This window comes from Miniopterus natalensis, chromosome 5 (genome assembly GCF_054644295.1).
Source record: "Miniopterus natalensis isolate mMinNat1 chromosome 5, mMinNat1.hap1, whole genome shotgun sequence".
NCBI lineage: Eukaryota > Metazoa > Chordata > Mammalia > Chiroptera > Miniopteridae > Miniopterus > Miniopterus natalensis.
Window position 1 is genome coordinate 70,050,793 of NC_142085.1, and position 22,591 is coordinate 70,073,383.

General features: G+C 36.8%; 1 protein-coding gene across 7 annotated transcripts in view; it reads left to right on the plus strand.

Annotated features, from left to right (window-relative positions):
* Positions 1-22,591, plus strand: part of L3MBTL3 (L3MBTL histone methyl-lysine binding protein 3) — an 85,566-nt gene that overhangs the window by 58,443 nt on the left and 4,532 nt on the right. For all 7 annotated transcript variants that reach the window (XM_087817609.1, XM_087817610.1, XM_087817611.1 and 4 more), the window contains 4 exons: positions 2,828-2,942; positions 4,363-4,465; positions 10,768-10,917; positions 19,488-19,567. In XM_087817609.1, coding sequence (XP_087673735.1) covers positions 2,828-2,942; positions 4,363-4,465; positions 10,768-10,917; positions 19,488-19,567 — 448 coding nt within the window. The remainder of the gene's footprint in view (positions 1-2,827; positions 2,943-4,362; positions 4,466-10,767; positions 10,918-19,487; positions 19,568-22,591) is intronic.

A 22,591-nucleotide genomic window follows, 5' to 3' on the forward strand; every position in this document is an offset into this window, starting at 1 on the left:
TGACTAGAATAACTCACTTGCCAGTAGTGTGCTCTTTTTTTAAAAAATTGAAGGTTAATGTTATTTTATGGGGTATGTTAGATGTAGACTTTTAAGAAGGATATCTTACCTTTTAATATAGGACAAGTAAAAAGAAATAATTTTATGAATAAAATCAGTTTGTAGTTAGAGTTGGTTTAATAAAAGCCAAGTACCTCTCTTAAAGTAAGCAAATGTCTGGGAAGATGGGCTCAGTTTGTCTCAGTGTGATGAATTGTAGCAGCAGCTCCAGGGGAGCAGTCAGGACGTCTCGTCTCCGTTTCTGGTTTCAGCATTAAATTCGGTCGCAAACCAGAACAATATGCGTTGTGCTTGCTTCATAGGCTCTTTTAGGATTTCTATTAGGTATAACAATAGTTATAATCACAGCCAGATGTTGGATTTACACAGTGTTTTACAGGGTAACATTTGTGGTGATAACCATGTGGGAGATTTATGTTATTATCGGTATTTTGTTGATGAAGCTGAGGCTTGGAAAGACTGTAAATGAATTCCTTATTAATTATGGGCAGTGGCAGAACTAGGCCACAGTCCTAAACTGTACAAGTCCAAATTTATGCTTTTTAAAAATAATAATAATCACATGCTTAACTATCTTTAATGAGATAATATGTAAGAAAATAAATTACAAAATAACATGAAAACCTGTGCAAATGTGATATATTTATAAAATAGAAATTTTAACCTTTAATTCACTATTTTTAACATATAGTTACTTACTATTAAAATATTTTATAAATAATGGAATGTCTGTTAACTTTTTCAAGTATATTTTCGTAACTGTCTTTGGTAATAATGTAAATCATAAAGCAATCGGACTATGTCTAGATGATGTTAAATATTTTAGAAGAATATTTAGTATTGGCAAGTGAAAATTTCAGAATTTGCGTGTGATGAGCAGAATTTTTTTTTTTTAAGTAATAGATGTATAAGCAATTATGGGAACATATAAAAATAATGACAGTGCTTCTCTTAGAGTGGGAGGATTACAAGTGATAAGGTTTTTCTATTTTATCAGGTTTCAGGAATACATGTTACTTTTGTAATAAAAAGTTTCAAGTCTGTGGATTTTGATGCTAGGATTAATTGATTTCTAATTGTGAGAAAGTAGATTCTTTCCGAATGATGTTATTTTGAGCCCATATATGTGTACTTTAACGAGTCAGCTGTGTAGTGTTCCATCATTAAATCTATCATAATTTATTTAGCCAGTTCCCTGATGCGGGCACTCTGGTAGTTTTTTTACCACAATGAGTTGAGCTATTGAGATTCTCAAGTCAAGGATAATGTATTTTATAAGTGTTGACTATTACTGCCAAATAACTCTCCAGAAATATCTCACCAGTTATCAGTCATCTATCAGAACACCCATTTATTCTCATATTCACCAGCTCTAAGAATCACCAAACTGGAACATTTTTGGCAGGTTGAAAAGAGAACAATTGTATCTTGTGGTTTTAATTTGTAGGGGTTTTTTTAGTTATAAGTGAAATTGATTATCTTTTTATATGTTTACTAACCATTTATATTTATTTTCTTATTTATGAACTATTTGTATCTATTTTTCCGTTTTATTGAGTTTTCATCTTTTTTATATTGATACGTGATTTTTTTATAAATTAAGGAACAGAGTGCATTGTCACCTGTGTAACGAATGTGTTTCCGGGTTTCTAGTAGGTCTTCTCTCTTACTTGCAATATTTCCCTCTGATGTTTTAAATTTCGATATAGTCAAATTGACCATTCGTTTCTTTTGTGGCTTTTGAGTTCAGAGTCTTGCTTATAAAGGCTATTCCACTCCAGGATTACCAGTACGTTCACTCATGCATCCTTCTAGAATGTTTATTGTTTAGTTGTTAATGTTTGAATTTTTTATCCATTTGACATCTATAGTCTTGTAAGGAGTAAGAGATTCATAGACTTTAAAAAGGAAACCTAGATGGCAAACTTGACTTAAAAGTAAAATATACAGGGTGCGGCAAAAGTAGGTTTACAGTTGTTCATATGGGAAATAATATAATTAATAAATAATAATACAAGAATAAACTCTTTCACGTACTCACAATTGTAAACCTACTTCTCCCCCACCCTGTATATGGCCTGTCAGTATATCCTTTTGCCCTAAAAGATAAAAAATATGTAATACTTAGAAGATATTTAGCTGATTCTTAGTGACCATGCCTGAAAGACCACCTGCCCTTTTACCTGATGACCCATAAAGATGGTAGCACTGACCAATCTGTAAAACCTCTTTGAGAGATACTGTAATTATTTATGAGAAAAAATACCTAAAAATGCATTTGATGGATATTTTGTAAACTGGGTATATTTAATAGGGCATTGAATTTTTCCAAACAGAGTCTTTTTTAACATAATTCTAGGAGACTTGACATTTACATCAAAGGTCTTCCTGCCTCCGCACTCTCCCCTGCCGCCCTCCCTCCCTCTCCTGATTTATGCATTACTTCAGTAGTATTTATTGGGTGTTTGGTGTTGCTCCTGTGGAGATGTTAAGTACTCAAGTTGCTTAGTGGGAGATCTCTATGTAATATATCTGTAGAAGTAGTGCCAAAAAAGTGCCTTTGGCAGGACATTTATCGATGGTTAGATCATTTGAAGAGCAGTCAAAAGTGCCTCTTGTCTCATAGTGTGGATGAAGCAATTTAATAATTGAAACAATTTATATGGTATTAAGTCTTTACAAGTTACAAGAGAATGAATGTGACTACAGTGGGCAGAACTTTCACCATAGGAAATTTCAGACCTGAATTGCTTCTTTTTCTTTTCAGGTTCACTTTGATGGCTGGAATAGCTGCTATGATTACTGGGTAGATGCAGATTCTCCCGACATCCACCCTGTGGGCTGGTGTTCGAAAACCGGACATCCTCTTCAGCCTCCTTTGAGTAAGAAACACAAGGAGACAAAAAATGTTTCCATTTTCTTGTGTAATGCTTAATATTTTCTTTTCATGCACTCTTCTTTCTACTGCACATTTTTTCTCTATGTAATCCTTGGCCCAGTTACTGCATTTTTAATTACTTGGTAGCAAAAAATATATAAAAGAAAAAATTTAGTATCTGAAAAAGGAAAGTGGGTATAGACATTCTTTACTTTTACTTAGAAGTAGTCATCACCTTTTAAAATTAGTACTGAATTTTTGGAAGACAATTTTTTAGACTATCAAAATGTCTCATTGTCAGTATCCTAATAGTGAGTTTATAGTATAGTTTTGCAAAATGTTATCATAGGGAGAAAGTGGACGAAATGTATAAGGGAACTCCCTCTGGCCCTGGCCAGTGTGGCTCAGCTGGTTGAGCATCTTTCCCTGCACTAAAGGGTCACCAGTTCAATTCCCAGTCAGGGCATATGCCCAAGTTTCAGGTTCAGTCCCAGGCCGGGGTGCATACAGGAGGCAAACGATCTATGTTTTCTCTTTCTTTCTCTCTTTCTCCCTCTCCCCCCCTTTCTCTCTTCTCTCTCTCCCTCCTCCTTCCTCTCTCTCTAAAATCAGTAAAAACTTTTTTTTTTAAAGGGATCTCCCTCTGTATTATAACTTATGACTGCATGTAAACTTACAATTACCTCAATAAACATTTCAATTATATTAAGTTTTTTTTAATAACTGACATGACATGGTATTGGTCACAGCATGTTTAATATAACAAAACCTGGAAACAAATGTTGGTTAAATAAACTGTGGTGCATGCATGCTACAGATACCATGCAACAGTCATAAAGACTCTTCCTATTGATATGGAAAGAATGATAAGACATGGTCTTTAACTTAAAGACCAAAGAAGAGTGATTCAGAATAGTACACATCAGTGTTGCCCTTTTTATGTGGCAAAATAAAATAAAAAACTTGATACATGTATTAGATGTACTGGATGCTTAGAACAACATCTGGGAGGGCCCATATTAACTGAGGTTATGAAATGTGGGAAGGGGGTAACTTGAATGGGATCCGTAACTATTCTTTTTTCTCCAGTGCATTTGAAGTTTCCACAGTGTGAGACTCATGTATTATGTTATTTACTTGAAAAAGTTGTTTAGAATATCATTAATTCTGATTAGGTATTTCTGGAATTTGTGACATTTTGAAAGGGTTTTAGATGAAAGTTTACAACTTCACTATTGAAGAAAGACAGTGTGATCAGAGCCATAGTGGAGCACCTTTAGAAGTAGAGACTTTGAAGATATTTTTAATTTTATAGAACCTACTTTTTTTTTTGTTTATATGTATTGATTTATGTATTGATTGCAAATTGGATTCCTTCTGGTTAACTTTATGGTTTGTTTTGGTTTTTTTTTGCTTTGTCATAGGCCCCTTAGAATTAATGGAAGCTTCGGAACAAGGTGGATGCTCAACCCTGGGATGTAATGGAATTGGTCATTTCAAGAGAGCGAGACACCTGGGCCCTCACAGGTGTGTGGTGCTGCGGCTCGTGGGGATTCCATACGTGGTCAGAGAGAGGGTGTCTCATGTACAAGATAATGGTTTTCACGTATACTGAATAGATGTGAACTAATTTTAAATTCGGATCCATAGGAAATGTGGTTACCATGGTGATCCTATAAAAATAAACAGTATACCTGTAGTTAAATCTTCCCAAGAGAAAACACAGTCACAGTTTAAATAGATTTACTCTCGCTTTTTGGTTTTTCTTGGCAACATGACAAGTATAGACACTTAGCCTCTGAAACAGTTATTTTGGGTTGACTGTTAATAATGAGGAGAAGGCAGGTCCTGTTGGAACTGTTTGGTAGAATATTATAGGATTGGGTGACACAACAATTTGAATACAGAGAGGTAATACTGTAGTAGATTAGCAAAGATCACAAAAAGCACAAATATAGTCAAACATGAGAATGTGTTGATCAGAAAGGCATTTTTCAATATTTTTCTCTTACCTGTAAGTAACTAAAAAAAGAAACCAAATTTATACATTTGAAATTCGATGTATTATTTAGGCAATTCAGGGGTCTTTTTAGATTTTTAAGTTTTTACTGAGATACTGAGAAATTGCTGTGACTTAAGTGGGTTTTTTAAAAAACTAAAGCATTATCTCTTTAGGTGCCTATTAAAATAACCAGTCAGTATAACTGTTCTAACTGCATGCTAATTGGATTGCCTGGTGAGAAGAATGAGTCCTTGGTTATCTAGATTGTGCAGGTTGTGAATCCAGGTCTTTAAAATACCTAAAGCGTGCACTGCCTGTTTCTCTGAGAGTTAATAGGAATTGTAAAGTTGGTGCGATTATTTTCATCTCTGTACAGTTCCCGCCTCACTCCTCTCTACCACCTCTCTACAGTGCTGCTGATCTTCCTTTTGCAACCCTCCGCCTGAGCTATTTTTATGAGGTTCAGCATGTTCTAGAGTAAAAAGTCTTGAGCATAGGATGATGATTCCATTTGCAAATATCCATTTAAAAACCCGTTTTGTTGTTTGTATGGTTGCAATCCAAAAGTTAACGTGATTAATTTAAACTGAGTTAAAAATACTGTACCTTAGGAGTTATTTAGTGTTGCCAAGTAAAGAAGACTAGATTATTTTCAGACATTATGTAAGTCTAAATGCCAGAATAACTCATTAGCATGCTGAATTTCCATTAGATATTTATAAATTCTTTTGTTCAGTAAATATTTTTGAGCAGCAGTTTTTCCCTCCCTTAATAACTAAACTTATTGAGCATTAATTTATTCTGTGGGATATTTCACTATTGTTTTACATGTTTTGGATGACCTTCAAATGACCCTGTAATACAGAACTGTTTTTTAATCCTAATTTTTGAAGAGGCCACTGTGGCTCTTGGAGGTGTACTGACTTGCCTAAATGACTCTGGTTGAGGAAGGAGCTGGAGTTTTAACCCAAGGGTCTGTGCTCTTGGCCACTTCCTTCTCACTGCCTGTCAAGGACTACTCCATGAATTAGTCCCAGACCCAACCTTCAAAAATCTCATGGACTCATGGAGCTCTATGTAAGCTGTACATAATTTAATTAAAATATGGACACAGAATGGTAACTGAATATTGAAACTTGCAAGGGCATTTAAAAAATGTATGAATATTGACATTATATTGTTGGGCTGCAGTTGAAAATTTTAAAAAATATTTATTTGGTCTTCTGGGAAGAAAACCCACCTTACAGCAACGTCCATAATCTCTTTAGGAGCGCTTTTAGTCTAAACCAAGAGTTTGGCCTGTCACTGCAAGGTCTGTGATGGCATTCCTGTGCCCCTCAACCCTCATGGCCCTGGCCACTCCTCAGGATCTCCTTTCCCCAAGTGCACCATGGATCTCTGAGGGTTATTCCGCTGGCCACACCCTCTTCACAAAGTTCCAGTGGTTATCTTTGGAGCATTTCTTCAGAGGTGCAGTGTTGTATTTGCTGAAAGCAGGGAACAGTGATGGGGACAATCGTGGAAGATTTTATGGAGAAATGTGATAAGGCAATATTTCAGTGTAATTAGAACCATAGTAGAGAATTACTCATTTTTTTTGGAACGAGAGAAGTAGCCTTATGCCTTAAAAGACACGCATTGATAAGCTGTGTTTAGGGCATAACTCGTAGATCTGTGCATAAGTCTCTCTAGAGCCTCAGAGAGCAGGATGCATTCAGAGAACTAGTGGGCAGTCAGCTCCTGCCCACGTCCTGTCGTTCTTGTTCTCAGCCCCTTCCACTGGCCTTTCTTAGTCTCCCTGACTCTGATCTCCTATTTACAACACTCAGAGCTCTTTATCTGGCAGGATATTAATTTTTAACAGGCACAGCCTGTTTACCATTTCATTAGTAGACTTGTGGACTAGCTGCTGCATCATGGGTATGCTCTGAAAGGCTCATTTCACTGGCACTTTTGTCCTTGCTGAGAATGCTGTGTGTAGGAAAACATAATGAGAAAATTCTCTTTGGATTAATTTACTGAGAAGCTGCATAAATCAAAACATGCATTCTTTGCTTAGATAACGAAAGTTTCTCTTCTCGCAAGAATAATCTGTTTTATAAACATGTAAGCAGAGGCCTACGTTTTGACTTGCATTTGTTGTTAGCCTCTCTGAAAATTATAATAGTTGGGTTTGCTCTAAGAAGTGTTAGAAATAGAACATGTATCTCAACAACGGAATTTAGAATGTAGTGTTTTTAACTGCTGAAATCTAAATGATCCATAATGGAGTTGGATATGGTGTTCCCATCCCTAGGCGTACTTAGTAGTCAGATTGCCTTATTAATATTGGTTGCTTCATGGTGTTTCTCTTTGCTGATTCATTCATTTGGTCTACTGAGAGGTCAAAGAATGGGAGGAATTTAAAGGGGGGCTAAAGTCATACAAAAGTCCATGTTCTACATATCTAGTGCCTTCAGAAGTAAATCTTTCCCGTGTAGGATTTGATCTTGGAGAAATTAAACAAGAAAAGAAAAAAATAGTATTTCCTACAACCTCTAAAAGATATTTATCAAATCCATGGAAAGTTTTTGGACAGAAACCTGTGAACTATAAACACTATATTAACTCGATATCCATCCATCCATCAGGCACTTGCCGGGCCTGCCTTACGCTAGGCTAGGTGAGGGGCTGCACAGAGGAGAGGGCCCCTGTTTCTAAAGGCAGGCGTGGGGCGGCAAATGCAAATGAAGGGTGCTCAAGGGAGGAGTGTGTGAGGAGGGATGGGCAGTGCCCTAGAACTTGGGACCTGCTGCTTACGCACTGCTTAGGAATGAGCAAGCTCAAGTTCTGAGACTGTTTTCTCATCTGTAAAATGAGGATGACAACAGCAGTAATGACCGTGGACCGAATGCATGACCAAAGGCCAAGTGCTTTACTTGCGTTGCCTCATTTAATTCTCACAACCCTGGCAGGTTGTCCCTATTCTAATGCTCATTTTATAAATGTAGAAACCAAGGGTTTAAAAAGGGAACTTGCTCGCTCGCACTCACTTAGCTCTTGGTGGCGTTACACTGTGAGCTCCGGCTGCGTCCTGACCATCACGCCGTATCAGTTAGCAGTACCTCATGGTGCTGAAGAATTTCCTTATCCTTAATCTACGACAGTTACATCCATCTTTTAGCACTGTCTCCTAGGGAGATGCTGCTATCATAGAGCAACTGTGTATAGAGCTAATACTTAACTTCTCTGTGCCCATTTCCTTGTTTTTAAGTTTACAACATTCCTAGTTTTAAAATAATAACTTTATAAACTCACCAGTGCTGATCAAATGTCTGTGGAAACAGTGGGTTCTCACTAGGCTTGAATTACTTCTAGTTTTTCATGTACTAAGTTTCTGGTGATGAAACGTAAGTCATGTGTGTCCCATCACATGTGTGTATTTAGCCTTGGTTACTCACATGTATACAGACACACAGAACTCCTTACTGTTACACAGGTCCTCAGATTGCGTATATTCACAAAAGATTTCAAGCCCTTTATGTAAGCACTTTATTAGTGTGCACCCTGTTCTATTAGCAAATAATTCCCTATCAGCTATACATACAAATACTTGCCCCTCTGGGCCCTCTCGAGGCAGTTTCTCCTGGGAAAGACTCGTCTGGCTTATTAGGACAGGTAAGAGGACTACCTTGTTCAGCCCTCCACATAAAGCATCTTGAGTGATTGTTTTAAGTTGTAAATCAAAACTTACTATTCCCTTATTTGAAGGCCCTCGAGTGACTTCAAATCAACACTAAGCTAAACATGAACTCGTGGCTGTGGCAATCAGGCCCTACATAAAGTTCTCCGTGCCTGTGCATACTGTGTCTCCTTTCCCTGCTTGCTTCACTCTAGCCAGCTGGCCTGGCTTTCCCTCAAACATGCCAAGCTCTCCCTACGTTTCTACTACTATTCCGATGTCCTGGAGTGCTCCTCCCTGGGCTGACAGTGCTCTTCCTCCTGACCATGAGGGCACTGCTCAAATGCTGCTGCTTCAGGGAGGCCCCTCCTCACCAGCAGTCAAAACCCACTTCTCTCATGTTACACTCCGTGGTGTTTGTCACTACATGAAGTTGTGTAATTTATTTAATTGTGTAATTGTGTATTACCCATCTCACCCTAGAATTTCGGCTCTGTGAGAGCAGAGAACTCGTCTTTATTTTCCACTGTGTTTCCAATGCCTAGAAAGGTAATTAGCACATAATAGATACTTTGTAAAATACTCGTTGAACAAATGAGTGAAATAATTAAAGACTGAAATTACCTAACCCTTTTAAGCCTTAGTTTGTCACATGAACAGCCTTTCTTGCAGGCTCTTGTGCAGATTAAGTAAAATGCTTTGTGTAAAGCACTTAGCGCAGTGCTTGATACATAGTAAGTGCTCCATTAATGCCACCAGTTATTGTTTTCATTATTATTGGGTTAAAATTATATACATTTATATCATCACATGTTCTTTACTTCCTTTGCATAGATATCAGTGTAGAGTAGCAGGTAGTTAAAGAAAACAAAGATTGCCTTTATGTTTATAAGATGTATGTGGTAAATTTTATAGACTATTATCAGAATCACTTGGGAGCATCTTTAGACTCTTACCTCTTTCTCTTGGGAGAATATATCAGATTCTCTTGGTAGAGGGTAGACATGCAGTGTTTAAAAATTTTCTCTGGGTGATTATCAGCATTCTTACTATCACCTAAACTGAGGAAAAGAATATGTAAGACACTAATTTACCTAAGGTACAAAACCACTTTTAGATTTAAGGAAGCTTCCTAAAAACAGAGGTGCAACATAGGCAGTTAGTTGGAGGGGGTGATTGTGGGTTCAGATACAGAGGTTTCTAGTTCTGGAGCCTAGAAATCTGAGGCCCAGGCACAGAAGGGTTTTGACCTAGATTTCCTTTTCTTGGATAACAGGAATGATCCCCAAGTGGGACCCGAGAGACCAACCAGTGGTCACTGATGGAAGTGAGCTAGATGGGACTTTATCCAAGTTGACATCTGTTCCCTTCTCATATTAGGGACAGGATCAGCTAGAGATGGATGTGTATTTTCTAGGATGTCAGGTGCACTTCCAGACCTGGAGACAGTAGTGTGGAGTAAACTCCTTCCTTTTGAGGGCAGCAGCTGTTATGAAGGAAATTAAACAGCGTGTGACGACCCTGGGCCTGAAGGATCACTTTAGAAATCTTCTCCACCCATCTGTCCATGAATCCTCTCTGTCCCACCTCTGTCACCAGTCCTCCTGTGATGTCTCAAGTATTTTTCTCTTAGGGCTGATTATTTCTAGGGATGTGGGCAGGCCCTGCCCCAGACAATATGGAGGGGATCCTACGGTGACCATGGCCCAGTTCCAAGGACTGCATCAGGTTGCTTCTAAAAATGGAGTGCAAAGACATTTTTCTATCAAAATATACTTAGAATATGGGTTTTTTTAAATTAAATGTATTGGGGTAATGTTGGTTGATGACGTAAGTTTCACATGTATAATTCTATAGTATGTCATCTGTATATTGCATTGTGTGCTCACTACCCAAAGTCTAGTCTCCTTTCATCACCATCTACTTGACTCCCTTTAGCTTATTCATCCTTCCCCCAAACCCCCAAACATACAAACAAAACCAAAATATGTTTTAAAAATAACTATTTCGTACTATTTAATCATACGTATACATATACACATAATACACATGCATACACACATTTAACCTGCTCAGTTAAGTTTTGACATTTCATGTTCTGTACCCTGGTACTTCAGTTGGAAGAAGGGCTTTCTAATGGAAATGTTCTTTTCTTTTAATATTTAGTGCTGCCAACTGTCCCTATTCAGAAATCAATTTAAATAAAGACCGCATCTTCCCAGACCGCCTAAGTGGGGAGATGCCTCCGGCTAGTCCATCATTTACGAGAAATAAAAGGACAGACACAAATGAAACCACCTCATCTCCTGAAATCAGGTAATTTACATGATGATATTAGTGCTGTTTAGAAGTCCTCTGGTAGAAGAGACTTTCTGTCTTAGACATTTTATGTTCTATGGTAATGTTTTCTTGTACATTATTGAAAATTCACCTGATTTAAGGTGAAATGATGGAGCTCAGCTCTCGAACTTCTTTTAAATTAGGGAGAGTGTTCATACAAGCACATCGAAGGCAGGCAGGACTTCTTCCTTCTCCTTTTAGCTGAACTTGCTTGGTGTTGAATGAATTGGTCGATATTTATATAGAGCCACCTTTTATTATAGAGATGGCACACTCCTTCTGAAAATGGACATTATTTCTTCTTAGTGCTCATTATGTGCCAAGTACTTGCATAGACATTATTTCATGTAACTTAAAATGTTAATTGTACTGTAAGCAGAGTCATTTAGTTTTGATTTCAGTTACAGCGTTGAGTTGGGATGTTTTAGCCTCAGTGGATTATGTTAAGTAAAGAACTAAGTTTTGTGTGATACATCTTTATATATTATATATTAACCAAGGACACTACTAAAAGAAACAGCTGATTAATAGAAAGATGCTCCTTAATGCTTAAGTTTGGGGAGTTTCTTTTATGGAGCATTTTAAAACCTAAGGCAACATAGTTCTTTGTTTATTTAAATATTGTATTACTTCCATCCTTATGAATGAATAAGGTACGTATTTGAATTACTACGTCTGGTTCTGAATTCGTAGCAGTGTTATTGGAGTAATGGCATTTCAACTATTGGTGTCCTTCTAGAAAAGCAGTATTGCCCTGTGCATGGGGGAGAGCTGTAACTTCTTCAGTTATTCACAGCAGTGATGATGTTTTTACCCTTCAAACCGTGACTAATATACGCAGCCCAGCACCCTAAAATGAGGATATATTACTGGAAGAAATTTACTCTAAGATAAAAGAACTAATTCACATAGTAATAATTACAGAAACAGAGTTCATTGACTCACAAGGTGGGAAGAATACCTAGAGTTTCAGATTTTTCAAAAGCCATATTGTTTAAAACATCAGCAGAATTCTCCAAAGGGCCAGTAGTGCCAGCTTGCAGGCACTTTGCTAACCATCTGGGCTCCAGGCCAGATACTTGGGGCTAGAGTCTCCTCAGAGCAGAAAAAGGTAGTCAGTTTGGATGACTTCTTAGGGTGCTTTTAAACTCGAAGTCTGTGTAAGAAAAGAGTAGTTTACAGTGGATCTAACCATTCCAGGCGTTGGTCTGTCTGCTGTGAAGGTGTGGTCATGGTTCTTCACATCATCACCCATGATTCCGGAGATAATCTCAGACATTTTATGTTTTCTATAGTAACCCACAACATGTGTCATATCTGAAGATTTTTTACCTCACATATATTTTTAGCCCGTACTATCTGAGTCAGTGAATCCTGACCTGCCATTACTTCTGTGTGAATTAATACTTACATTTATTTGTATTAAATTTTTTTATTTTGGGGTGCCAGGATTTGGCAAACGAGCATCACACTATTCATGATTTTTAAAGTTTTGTTCAGATTTCTTCTTCATCTTTCCAAATTTACTATTTTTATTTTCTTTATTTATTGACTTACTTACTTTGTGTGTGTGCCTAGATATAACCTAAGAGATTAGATTAGTTACATGCAGTCAGAAGAAACATGAGGGAGACCATCCAAATGAACCCTACATTTTTAAGGTAACCACTTTTTATCAAGATGTTTTTTCTCACTTTACTTTTTACACTGAAGTATCTAAAAGAAATTATTACATTGCCTGGCCAGCGTGGCTCAGCTGTTGAGCATCCACCTGTGAGCCAGGAGATCACAGTTCGATTCCTGGTCAGAGCACGTGCCCAGGTTGCAGGCCCGATCCCCAACAGGAGCTGTGCAGGAGTCAGCCGATCAGTGACTCTCTCATCATTGATGTTTCTCTCTTTCTGTCCCTCTCCCTTCCTCTCTCTGAAATCAGAGATATACTTTAAAAAAAAATTATTACAAATGTGATAGTCCAATGTAAATACTTCATTATGCGTACGTAAAAAACATTTCTCAAAATAACAGACTTTATTTACTTTTATATTTTAAGCTTCTTTTCTGTACTCACATTTTTTTCATTTTCAAAGTAAATACAGTATTTGTCGATTACTCATATCTTTCTCCTGGACTTAAGAATGAAATAGAGAGCTGTGCAAAGCTCTGAGAACAGTGACTAATAAGCAATAAGCCCTCAGTTAATGTTAGTCTTTATAAATGTTGCATTTGTTTCATGGTATTTCTTTTATCCCTGAGGGGCAAAAGAAAGGTTGGCCCAAAGTTTCTGTGCTGTTTCTGGGTTAAACTTTGAATAGAGCTCTCAAACAAGATGATTCTCGTAATATCAGATTACCTTCTGTCTCCTTTTCCCAAAAGCATTGCCCACATGGATGTAATACATTTTCCTTGCATCATTCTAAATAATTTACTAAAATTTGGTTGCCAGACTTCAGTGTTTTGTTCCATTTTTTTAATGCACTTTGACACAGCAAGAGACAGTTTGCACCACCAGAAGCTGACCCTGAAGCAAAGGTTTGATTTCAGGTGGTTTACTTGGGAGGTAAGGGGCAGACATCAGGAGGGGAGTGGGGAAGAGACAGAAGGGAGGACCGCGGTAAAAGCTTCACTGTCATACTGAGGTAAAAGCTTCACTGTCATACTGACCACCGCCGTGGACAGCGGGAGCACCGTCCTGCTGGGAGAACTCCGGGAGTCTGTGTAGAACACACATCTCAGTTTTCCCACATGGGGATGAGGGAGCTGAGCTCTTTAAACAGCAGTTCCCCTCAGTCACAGGGGAGGCTGCTAGGGCAGGAAGGCCACGTCAGTGACCCAGCACATCTGCCCTGCGGCACAGCAGGCAAAGCAGCTGGAAGCCAAGTTCATCCTGCGGGAGAGCGGAGCAGCCGAGACAGGTGGGAGTGAGCGTCCAGGGGCATGGACTGCATGCTCACAGCATGCATAGACACTTGGAAAATTACTGTGGAGTTACAGTTATTATTAGATGGTAAATCAAGTCCACCTTTGGGAATCTATATGAATGGTCTTTGGAGATTCTTCTTGTCCACATCCAGTAGCTCTTTTCTTTCTTTTAAATATATTTTTATTGATTTCAGAGAGAAGAAGGGAGAGGGGGAGAGAGAAACATCAATGATGAGAGAGTCATTGATCGGCTGCCTCCTGCATGCCGCCCACTGGGGATCGAGCCCTCAACCCGGGCATGTGCCCTGACTGGGAATCGAACCTCGATCTCCTGGATCCTAGGTCAATGCTCAGCGGCTGAGCCACTACCGGTCAGGCAAGAAGCTCGATTTTCGTTAAAACAGTCTCAGTTCTGATGCCAATGGCTGTGACACCAAGGCAGCCATTCAGAGTGAAAGGAGGAGATGACTGAGTTGTTGTCGAATGCCTGTGAAGTTGCTGGAACAGTGTAACAGGTTCTTGTTTTATCTTCTCAAATAGCACTAATTTGTGACTCAGGAGACTCTCATATATAGTTGAAAAGCAGAGACTTCTCTTTCCTACAACATGAAAGTAATGCAGTCTCGCTCTTTTTATGATACCTGATCTTTATTTCCCAAACCTGACTTTATTGGTTAGGGTTTTTCATTATATGGGCATTGATTAAATTAATTGCTGGACTAGGTTTTTTGGTGTGTTTTTCCTTGGCACCTTAATAATATCCACTGTATTTTCTCCTTATATTTCTTTTCTTTGCTAACATGTGTTCCTTATGCTAAAGTATAATTTGATAGGCTTATTGATCAAAATGTTTTCTTTTTAGTCATTAAGTAAATAGTAAGCCATGTTTACCTCTCCTGGGCCATGTTGTGTGAAAACACTATTAAAACTATTGCTAATGTATCATCACAAAAGGAATTTAATTTTAAAATCTCTTTATTTGACTGTTACCTATAGACATAAAAGTTGTAATCCTACTGGTTTTGCCATCTTTTCCAAACCCCTTTGAAGATGGTGACCTCCTTGTCTTGAAGCTGTTCAAGCACAGTCCCTTCTTCATTTGTACAAGGCATTTTAGGGACAGTTCAAGTACTCTTTTATAATTCCTCCTACATATAGCCCTGAGATTCTCATTCTCTGAATGTTTATCTGTGAGTGACTTCAGCCCAGAAATTAAGGGGGAAAACATGCTAGGAACATGCAAAGAGACATTCTTTTAATGTTCAAAACAGAAAACCCTACATGTCTTACAGCTCTCACTACATTCACTGTGTCCCCACTTGTTACCAGGGAGTATAGGTACTTTTCAGTTCTAACAAAGCTCCCATGAAACTAGAATAAACTATTCTGGAAACGGAAAAGTAGGGTTATTTTAAGCTATGAGATAAGCCAAACTCATGTTGGATTTAGAGATGGTGGCTTAAATCTCTAAATCGAAGCAAAATCATTGATTGTTTCATGTTGTTTCAGTATTATTTTTAACACACTGGAGCTGATTGAAACATAATTGGCTAGGGATTGCTTTTAAATGGGAAATAAGTAAACTTGAGGAAATATAGTTGTTTGCATTCACATGCCATCCCGTTACTACGTATTTACTGTTCTAATGTTTGACTAATACTACAAAGCATAATTAGAGTAATATAGTAAGACATCTAAAGCATGACACATAATTAACAGAGAAAAAGAGAATGCTGACTCATAAAGAATACATTTTCTCATTTGAGTGGATTCCACTGTCTTAAGTAAAAGCTTGAGGAGCATTCTTAAGCTTTAGCTATGATTATATTTCAATTCAAGCAAAACAAACAAACAAAAATTGAAATAATAAGTTGGTTCTTGAAAATTCTAAAATCCCAAGAGAAATTGCTGTGTTTCAGGCACTTTTCATTGTGTTAACTCATTTAATCCTCAAAACGCCTTACTTGGGGTAGGTGTTGTTATTACCTCCCCATTCTAAACATAGAACCTCTCATTTACAGGTAACACAGCTACTAAGTAGACCCTGATTATAACTCAGGCAATCTGACTCCTAAACATTACTCTAAAAACTATTTTAAAACTTGAAAACAGGTTACTTAAAGAAATTAGTTGTCAGTAGATAATTTTAGCCTAAAATATAAGTAATTTAAAAATAGTTATCGCTGCCATTTTTCATGCTCCTGCTTATGTGTCTGACTGTGTGCTAAGCACTTTCTATACGTTCATTTATTGAGTCCTCAAAATGCCTGTGAGATAAAGGATTTATTGTCCTTGTTTTATAGATGATACAGATGAAAATTAGGGATGTTTAAGTAACTTGCTGAAGGTCATATGGAGCTAGTAAGTAGCAGAGCTGAAGTTTGAATCGAGTCTGTTGACTTCCAGCGACCATATGTATAACCACTGCTGGGCTGCCTTTTTCCATGTTACAATTTACTACCCCTGTGCCTAATCAGCTTGTGTTCCCTTCCTAAATGAACTTGTTGGTAATGAAAAATGTTGATCAAGAGAAGATAAAGTTGTTTTGTAGAAGAAAATTATAATACTAAAATACACACATAAAATATTTTTGGTTGTCACTTAAAAAAAAAATCTTTCAAGAAGCATATCTTATACTGTGTTCCAGAATGTATTATGTGTAATATTATTCCAGAGTTCTGACATTCTGATATAAACATATTTTGTCTGTCATTGGAAGACTGCTGCCAGAATAACTTTTGCTTAGGAAGTTGGAATCTAGATCAAGGATTTCATTTTTGCATAGAGAAAGACATCCATCATAGTATAGACAGAATTGCCAGTGAAATTCCTAACCTTATAGGAAAGAGGAATATTGGTTGCCCAAAGAAGGAATTCTTTATTTTAAATAAAATATAAAACAAATAAGATTAGTGAGTCAAACTCTTCATTCCTGACCTTATCAAAAAACAATTTGAAGATAAGATTATAGCACAAAAGGCACATTCCCTTTAACTTTGTATAGCAAGAATATATACTGTATTATGGAAAAACACAAGGGTAAAAACCAAATAATCATTGAATCTAATTACGGATTTTGGTGTCAGTAAGACCTGGTACTATATACTTGCCCTCTAACTTGGGTTAACCTCTTTAAGTTTCAGTAGATACAATAGAACCTTTTTCCATGATTGTCATGAAATAGTGTGCATGTGAAAAGCTCAGCCACTTTGGGCATAGTACGACAAAAATGTTAACTTTCCTTATTGTTAACACATTTGTGGATGTGCTTGATTAGGATTCTGTTCACTTCAGTGGTTCTGTTCGTCCATCTGTTTCATAATGCTGTTCTAATAGGCTCAGATTTGCCCCACCCCTCTGACTCTCTAGCTAAGGAAATATCATGCAGAACCCCAAGGGGCTTACTCACTTTTAATTTTAAGGAATTAGCAGAATCAGTATATTAATTGGAAATAAAACCTTTAGTAAATACTTTTTACCAAGTCCTTTATTTGAATTGTGTTTGGTGAAAATAAATATCTGTGTTTATTCCTAAGTTCGAATGGGCTCAGTTTAATGAAATATCGTGAGTTAAAGTAGGGAAAGTAAAAACAGAACATGCTTCAATAATGAAGCAGTGTAAATATAAGAGCAGATAGCTGTCGTTTTGCTTTTCTTTTGGGATGAATTATGGCAGATCCAGGCATTAAGGAACTTTTTGGATCAAAGATCTTATTTTCCTTTTCTGTCTCTTTCCTCTGAGAAAATGGTCTTCTCTTACATTTAATAATAATAACTCACTGGCATTGTATTTGGGCATAAAAATACAAAAGAACTTTCCTCTTACTCAAGTCTTATACCTTTATTTTAATGAATGTTACTTTAAAGGAATAATAGGCCTTATTAAAACCATAAAATGTAATTTAATTATTAGTGGACAATTCTCATAAAACTGAAAAATACAGAAAATTCTAAGACTCTTTCAGCATTTGGTCTTTTCTTTTTTAACACATCATTTAAGCTTTTAGAAACCTATAGTAACTAATTGGGAATTTGTTTTCTTTTGAGAAGTGCCAGTTTTAAGTTACATTACTATGACGTATGATTATTTCTAAAAAACATTAATTCTGCCATCCACAAACAGCTTTTCTCAGTGGCCACAATACTTAGTGGGATGGATTTGTGATCTCAAAGACTTTCATTTCCAATTTAATATAAAACAAAGTCAAAAGATCACATAGGCCAGTTTTGTTTTCGCATAATAAACTGACATTAGCACGAAGTTACTGAGTATACTTCAGCATTGTTTCTACAAAGAATACAGAGTTTTCTATTATCATCTCAACTAATGTTCCTTCTCCAGTTATCAGTGATTCTCTTGTATTTGCTTTTACTGTGCCTCCGTCTCTCTACTTTCTGTGGAATAGGAGCCTTCGTACTCATTTGATTGATTTCCCTTGGGGAAAATATTCTTATTGCATAAGAAGAGTGGTTCTTCCCACTGATTAAATAAGCAAGGATTCTTAAGCAGTTCTTAGTATGTTTTTAGTATGAACTGAGCCAGGGAGCTCAGATTTCAGTGAAATTTCAGGTGTCCCTGGAAATGCTCTTTGTCAGAAGCAAACATTTATTGCATGTTTACCATATTAGCATCATTGTGTTAAATTATTAGCCCAAATGGATAATAAATGAGCGCCTTTATGATGAAGACTATAAAACTCCTTTATATTTTGTTGGGATATTTAGTTTCAAATGCATTTCCCCTCTTCTTACAATTTACTCAGGATATATTTGTAAAGGTAACACCAGTGAAGCAATAGAGTCTCATGAATACTGGGTGTTACAGAGCACTAAGGTGTTTAGGCCAGCATCACAACCTGGAGAGTTCCAGGAAATTACAAAGTGGGATTTAGTTTGAACTCTGAGAATGGAATAGATTAGGTTGAAAAATGTTAAATATCTGAAATCTAGCGTTAAAGAAAATGTAAGTAGCTTGTGCCTGGTTCTCTTTAAAGCCATTTTGGTCCCTGACTTAAGGGTGAAGCTATGAAGTAAGATTGTAGTTAAGTCCATCCCTCTTAGAGCACCCTTGTCATGGTTAGGTGAGCGTGAGATCATTCTGGTCAGAAAGAGGTGGAACCAGTCCAGCCTGTGGATTCGACCTGACTAAGCCAGGCAAAGCTTCCTAAATTGAGTTTGATTCTCCTGAGCCAGTCTCAGCCTCAGTCCCAGGTCCTGGCACTGAGTAGTACGTAGTGAGTTGATTAAATGGTATGGACTTTGAAAGCATTTTCTTTCTTTAAATTGTCTAACCAAGTAGTACAAGTGAAATTCCTCATGAACACGTCTCAGTTTGAAGTCGAATTATTCAGTAGCCACATTTCCCAGAATAATTCATCTTAATACCTTTCTTAGCTTTAAAATCTTTCTGAACAGTGAATGAAAACTGATCGTGAGGAAATGGACATATACATGTTATTAGCATTAACTGCTTCTTGGTAGAACTAAAAATGCTTTCTAACATTTTAGGGGCACCATTTGTTTTTAAATTAAGAAAAACAGTTTCTGAGGTGCGATGCTGAACCGGTTTTTTAAGACACTTCTGGTACAAAATACTGAAACACCTGTTTTGTTTTGTTTTCTCCCAGAGACCAGCATGCTGATGATGTCAAAGAAGATTTTGAAGAGAGAATGGAAAGTGAAGTGAGAACATCACATGAAGCCAGAGGTAGCCATAATTAAATAATCTCATATTATGGACGGATAGTACTAGTCATACAAACTTTAACTTAAGGAAGTTTTCTGCATTTAAAAAAGACCTGGGTCTAAAAAAAACCTTTTTTTAAATCGAGAGCTCATGATATTTCAGGCATAATAATGAAAAAAGGCTGAATTTAAGAGCCAGGTTCATTGTTTGAAACGAAAAGATTACATTGAATTGGGCTGGACTCCCCTCACATATGTGAAAGGGTGTTCAATTTGTCTTTCAGTTTTATTTTTCTTGGAAAATCAGGGACCAGACAACTGGCTGGATGTAGTGGATACTGTGTGTTTGAATATTAAGTCAGAGTAGACTGATATGTTTCTAAACATAATGAATATTACGATTTTTTTCTCTGCATTATACTGTTTCTCATTGTAATGTACTATAAGGTTTCTCTTAATACTTGTCTTTTTACTTTTAAGAATGATACCTTCAGTTCTACAAATAAAATTGATCAATTGTTGGACCAACAATCAGGAAGATTTAAAATTCGTACTACATAGTAATTCTATTCATTCCCAGTTAGCCTAAAATATTTTTACCTTCATTTGCTTAAGCATTTCTGTCCTAATTTATTTTTATAAGCAAACTAGAATAAAAGCTTTTTTGAAGAAAGAAAAAATACCACAGGAAGATACTGTTTTTTATTGGAGAGAGGGGAAGCATTGATGGTCATACCTTCCTCAAAGCCATTTCAAAGAATTTCGGTATCTTTATTTTTGTTGAGAATGATCCTTCCTTCCCGTTGCTGCTTCTTTCACTTCCTCAGCTTACAGAAATGTGTATTTCTGATACTTACAAAATTTCTAGATAATTTCTAGACGAAGTGAAAAGTTTCTTGATAATATTTTATCTTTGCAAGGATTAGGAAGAACTAGACCCAGAAATCACTACAGTCAGCTTTACGTCCAGTGGTATAGAATTGAGTAAAACTAAAGAAATGTGGAGGCAAAAACCTGAAGCCTAGTGGGAAAAGGGAGAAAAAGTTTGAGGATGTACCTTTGGTAAATTTTCATTTCAGGAAGCTTCAAAAAATGCGAACAACTCCCTAAAAAGTATTATTTTCATGCAGGCCAGGAGTTGGAGAGGAGGGTGGTAAGAAAGAACACGGCCCTAGCAGAAATGTCTTCCAGAACAAAAGGCTTTGTTGTCTGAAGCGCACTGAGCACGTTCAGACTCTTGCTTCCTTACTCTTGGCACTGAGCCAGCTATGAACATTTTATTGTGTTTTGCATTTATTGAGTATATTGCGTTTATTTTGGTCTGTATCATATGTTAAAATCAAAACCTGGCATCACATTTCTGTGCAATTCAGGGAGTCAAATTCACGTTCGCTCACATGAAGCTTTCTTTATTCCTTTGGATTTGGGACCCTACCTAACGCTTGTGATTTGAAGAGATGGCACGTTCTGTGGCTGCTAAATACTACATTTGCCCCATTTATCAGAAAATAATGCTGGGCCTCAGGGCATCAGCACGAAAGAATCAGCAAAAGGAAGGAGAGAGTCTTAAAGGGAACTGTGAATAATACAGGAAATAGAATAAAAGTAGAATGGAGCGAACAGGGCCAAGTGTTGATGGAATATAAACAGTCACGTACTAGAGAGTATGGCTTTGGAAAAGACTGACACTTATGTCACAAGCAGTTAGAATATAAGCTAGAAAGTAAGCTCTACTGTACTCGTGTAGAACTGGAAACTTACTGTCTCACATAAGTTTGTCTCATGAAAGATTTACAAGTATTGTATTTCAAATAATTGCTAAACTCTTGGGAATATCTGAAATTAAGGGATGTGTTTAAGTTAACCCCATATTTATGTTAAACAAAAACATCTTGTTTAGATGTTTTTCAATTTAAAAAGAATAAAAACTGGTACAGGATTATGTATTTGGCTCAGATAGTAAAACAGGATGAGAACCTAAAACCGTAAAATCAACTGTATGAGATTCATTGAATGGATCGTGATGGGTTTTTAAAAAATATTTGAAGGATTGACATGTTTCATGTGGAGCAGATATATTTTTCTATCTGAGCTTACTCAGATAGAACCAGGACCAGTGGGTGTTAGCTCCAGTAAGATAGATTTTTTTTTTTTTTTAATTCAGCATAATGACTGTAGTATTCAGAGCAGTTCAAAATTTAGATTAGGCTTATTTAAAATAATAGTTATAAAATAACCACAATAGAACAGTAGGAAATAAATTTTTTAAAACTGTACAACAGAAAACATCAGATACATTGGAATAAATTTAACAAAAGATAGTCATGAAAAATGACAAAACGTTAAGGAACTATACTAAAGAGCACCCCAAGAAATGGAGGGGTATACCTTGTTCTTGGATTGGAAGACTCTGCTATGAAGATGTTATTTCTTAACAGATTGATCTATATTTAGTGGTAATTTTAATCTTTAATTTTTTTTTTACAAGCTGATCCTAAAATGCATATGGAAATACAAAGGGGTAAGGATAGTGAAGGGAGTCTTGAAGACAATCTAGATCCCAGATCTCAGTACACTTATAAAGTGATTGTTATTAAACTCTGTGGGTTGGTGTAAAAACACCAGTGGAATAGAGTAGAGAATCTGAGAAGAACTAAGGGAGGAGTGTGATTGATTGGAAAGGAACACAGGGAGTCTCTGGGTGTCTGTCCTATGGTTTCTTGTTTCCGGTGTGTTCACTTTGTGAAAATTCTTTGAGCTATATACTTGTGATTTGTGTACCTTTCTGTAAATCTTACTTTTCAAGGAAAAGACCTTAAAATATTCTTAGAGATACATAATAGCTTAAAATATTCTTAGAGATAAAAAAGCCTTTAGGTAAATGTTTGGCAAAGATTTGTGGTGGAATTGAATGATCACTGTAGCTTAGCTGGTGGTGTGGGGAGAGTATATGTGTTCTCATGGGCTTTAAGTAAGTAGTTTCCAAAATAGATCTCTATTCTAAAGAATCTTAAGGATATCATTATTGACAAATTCTAAGGGTCCC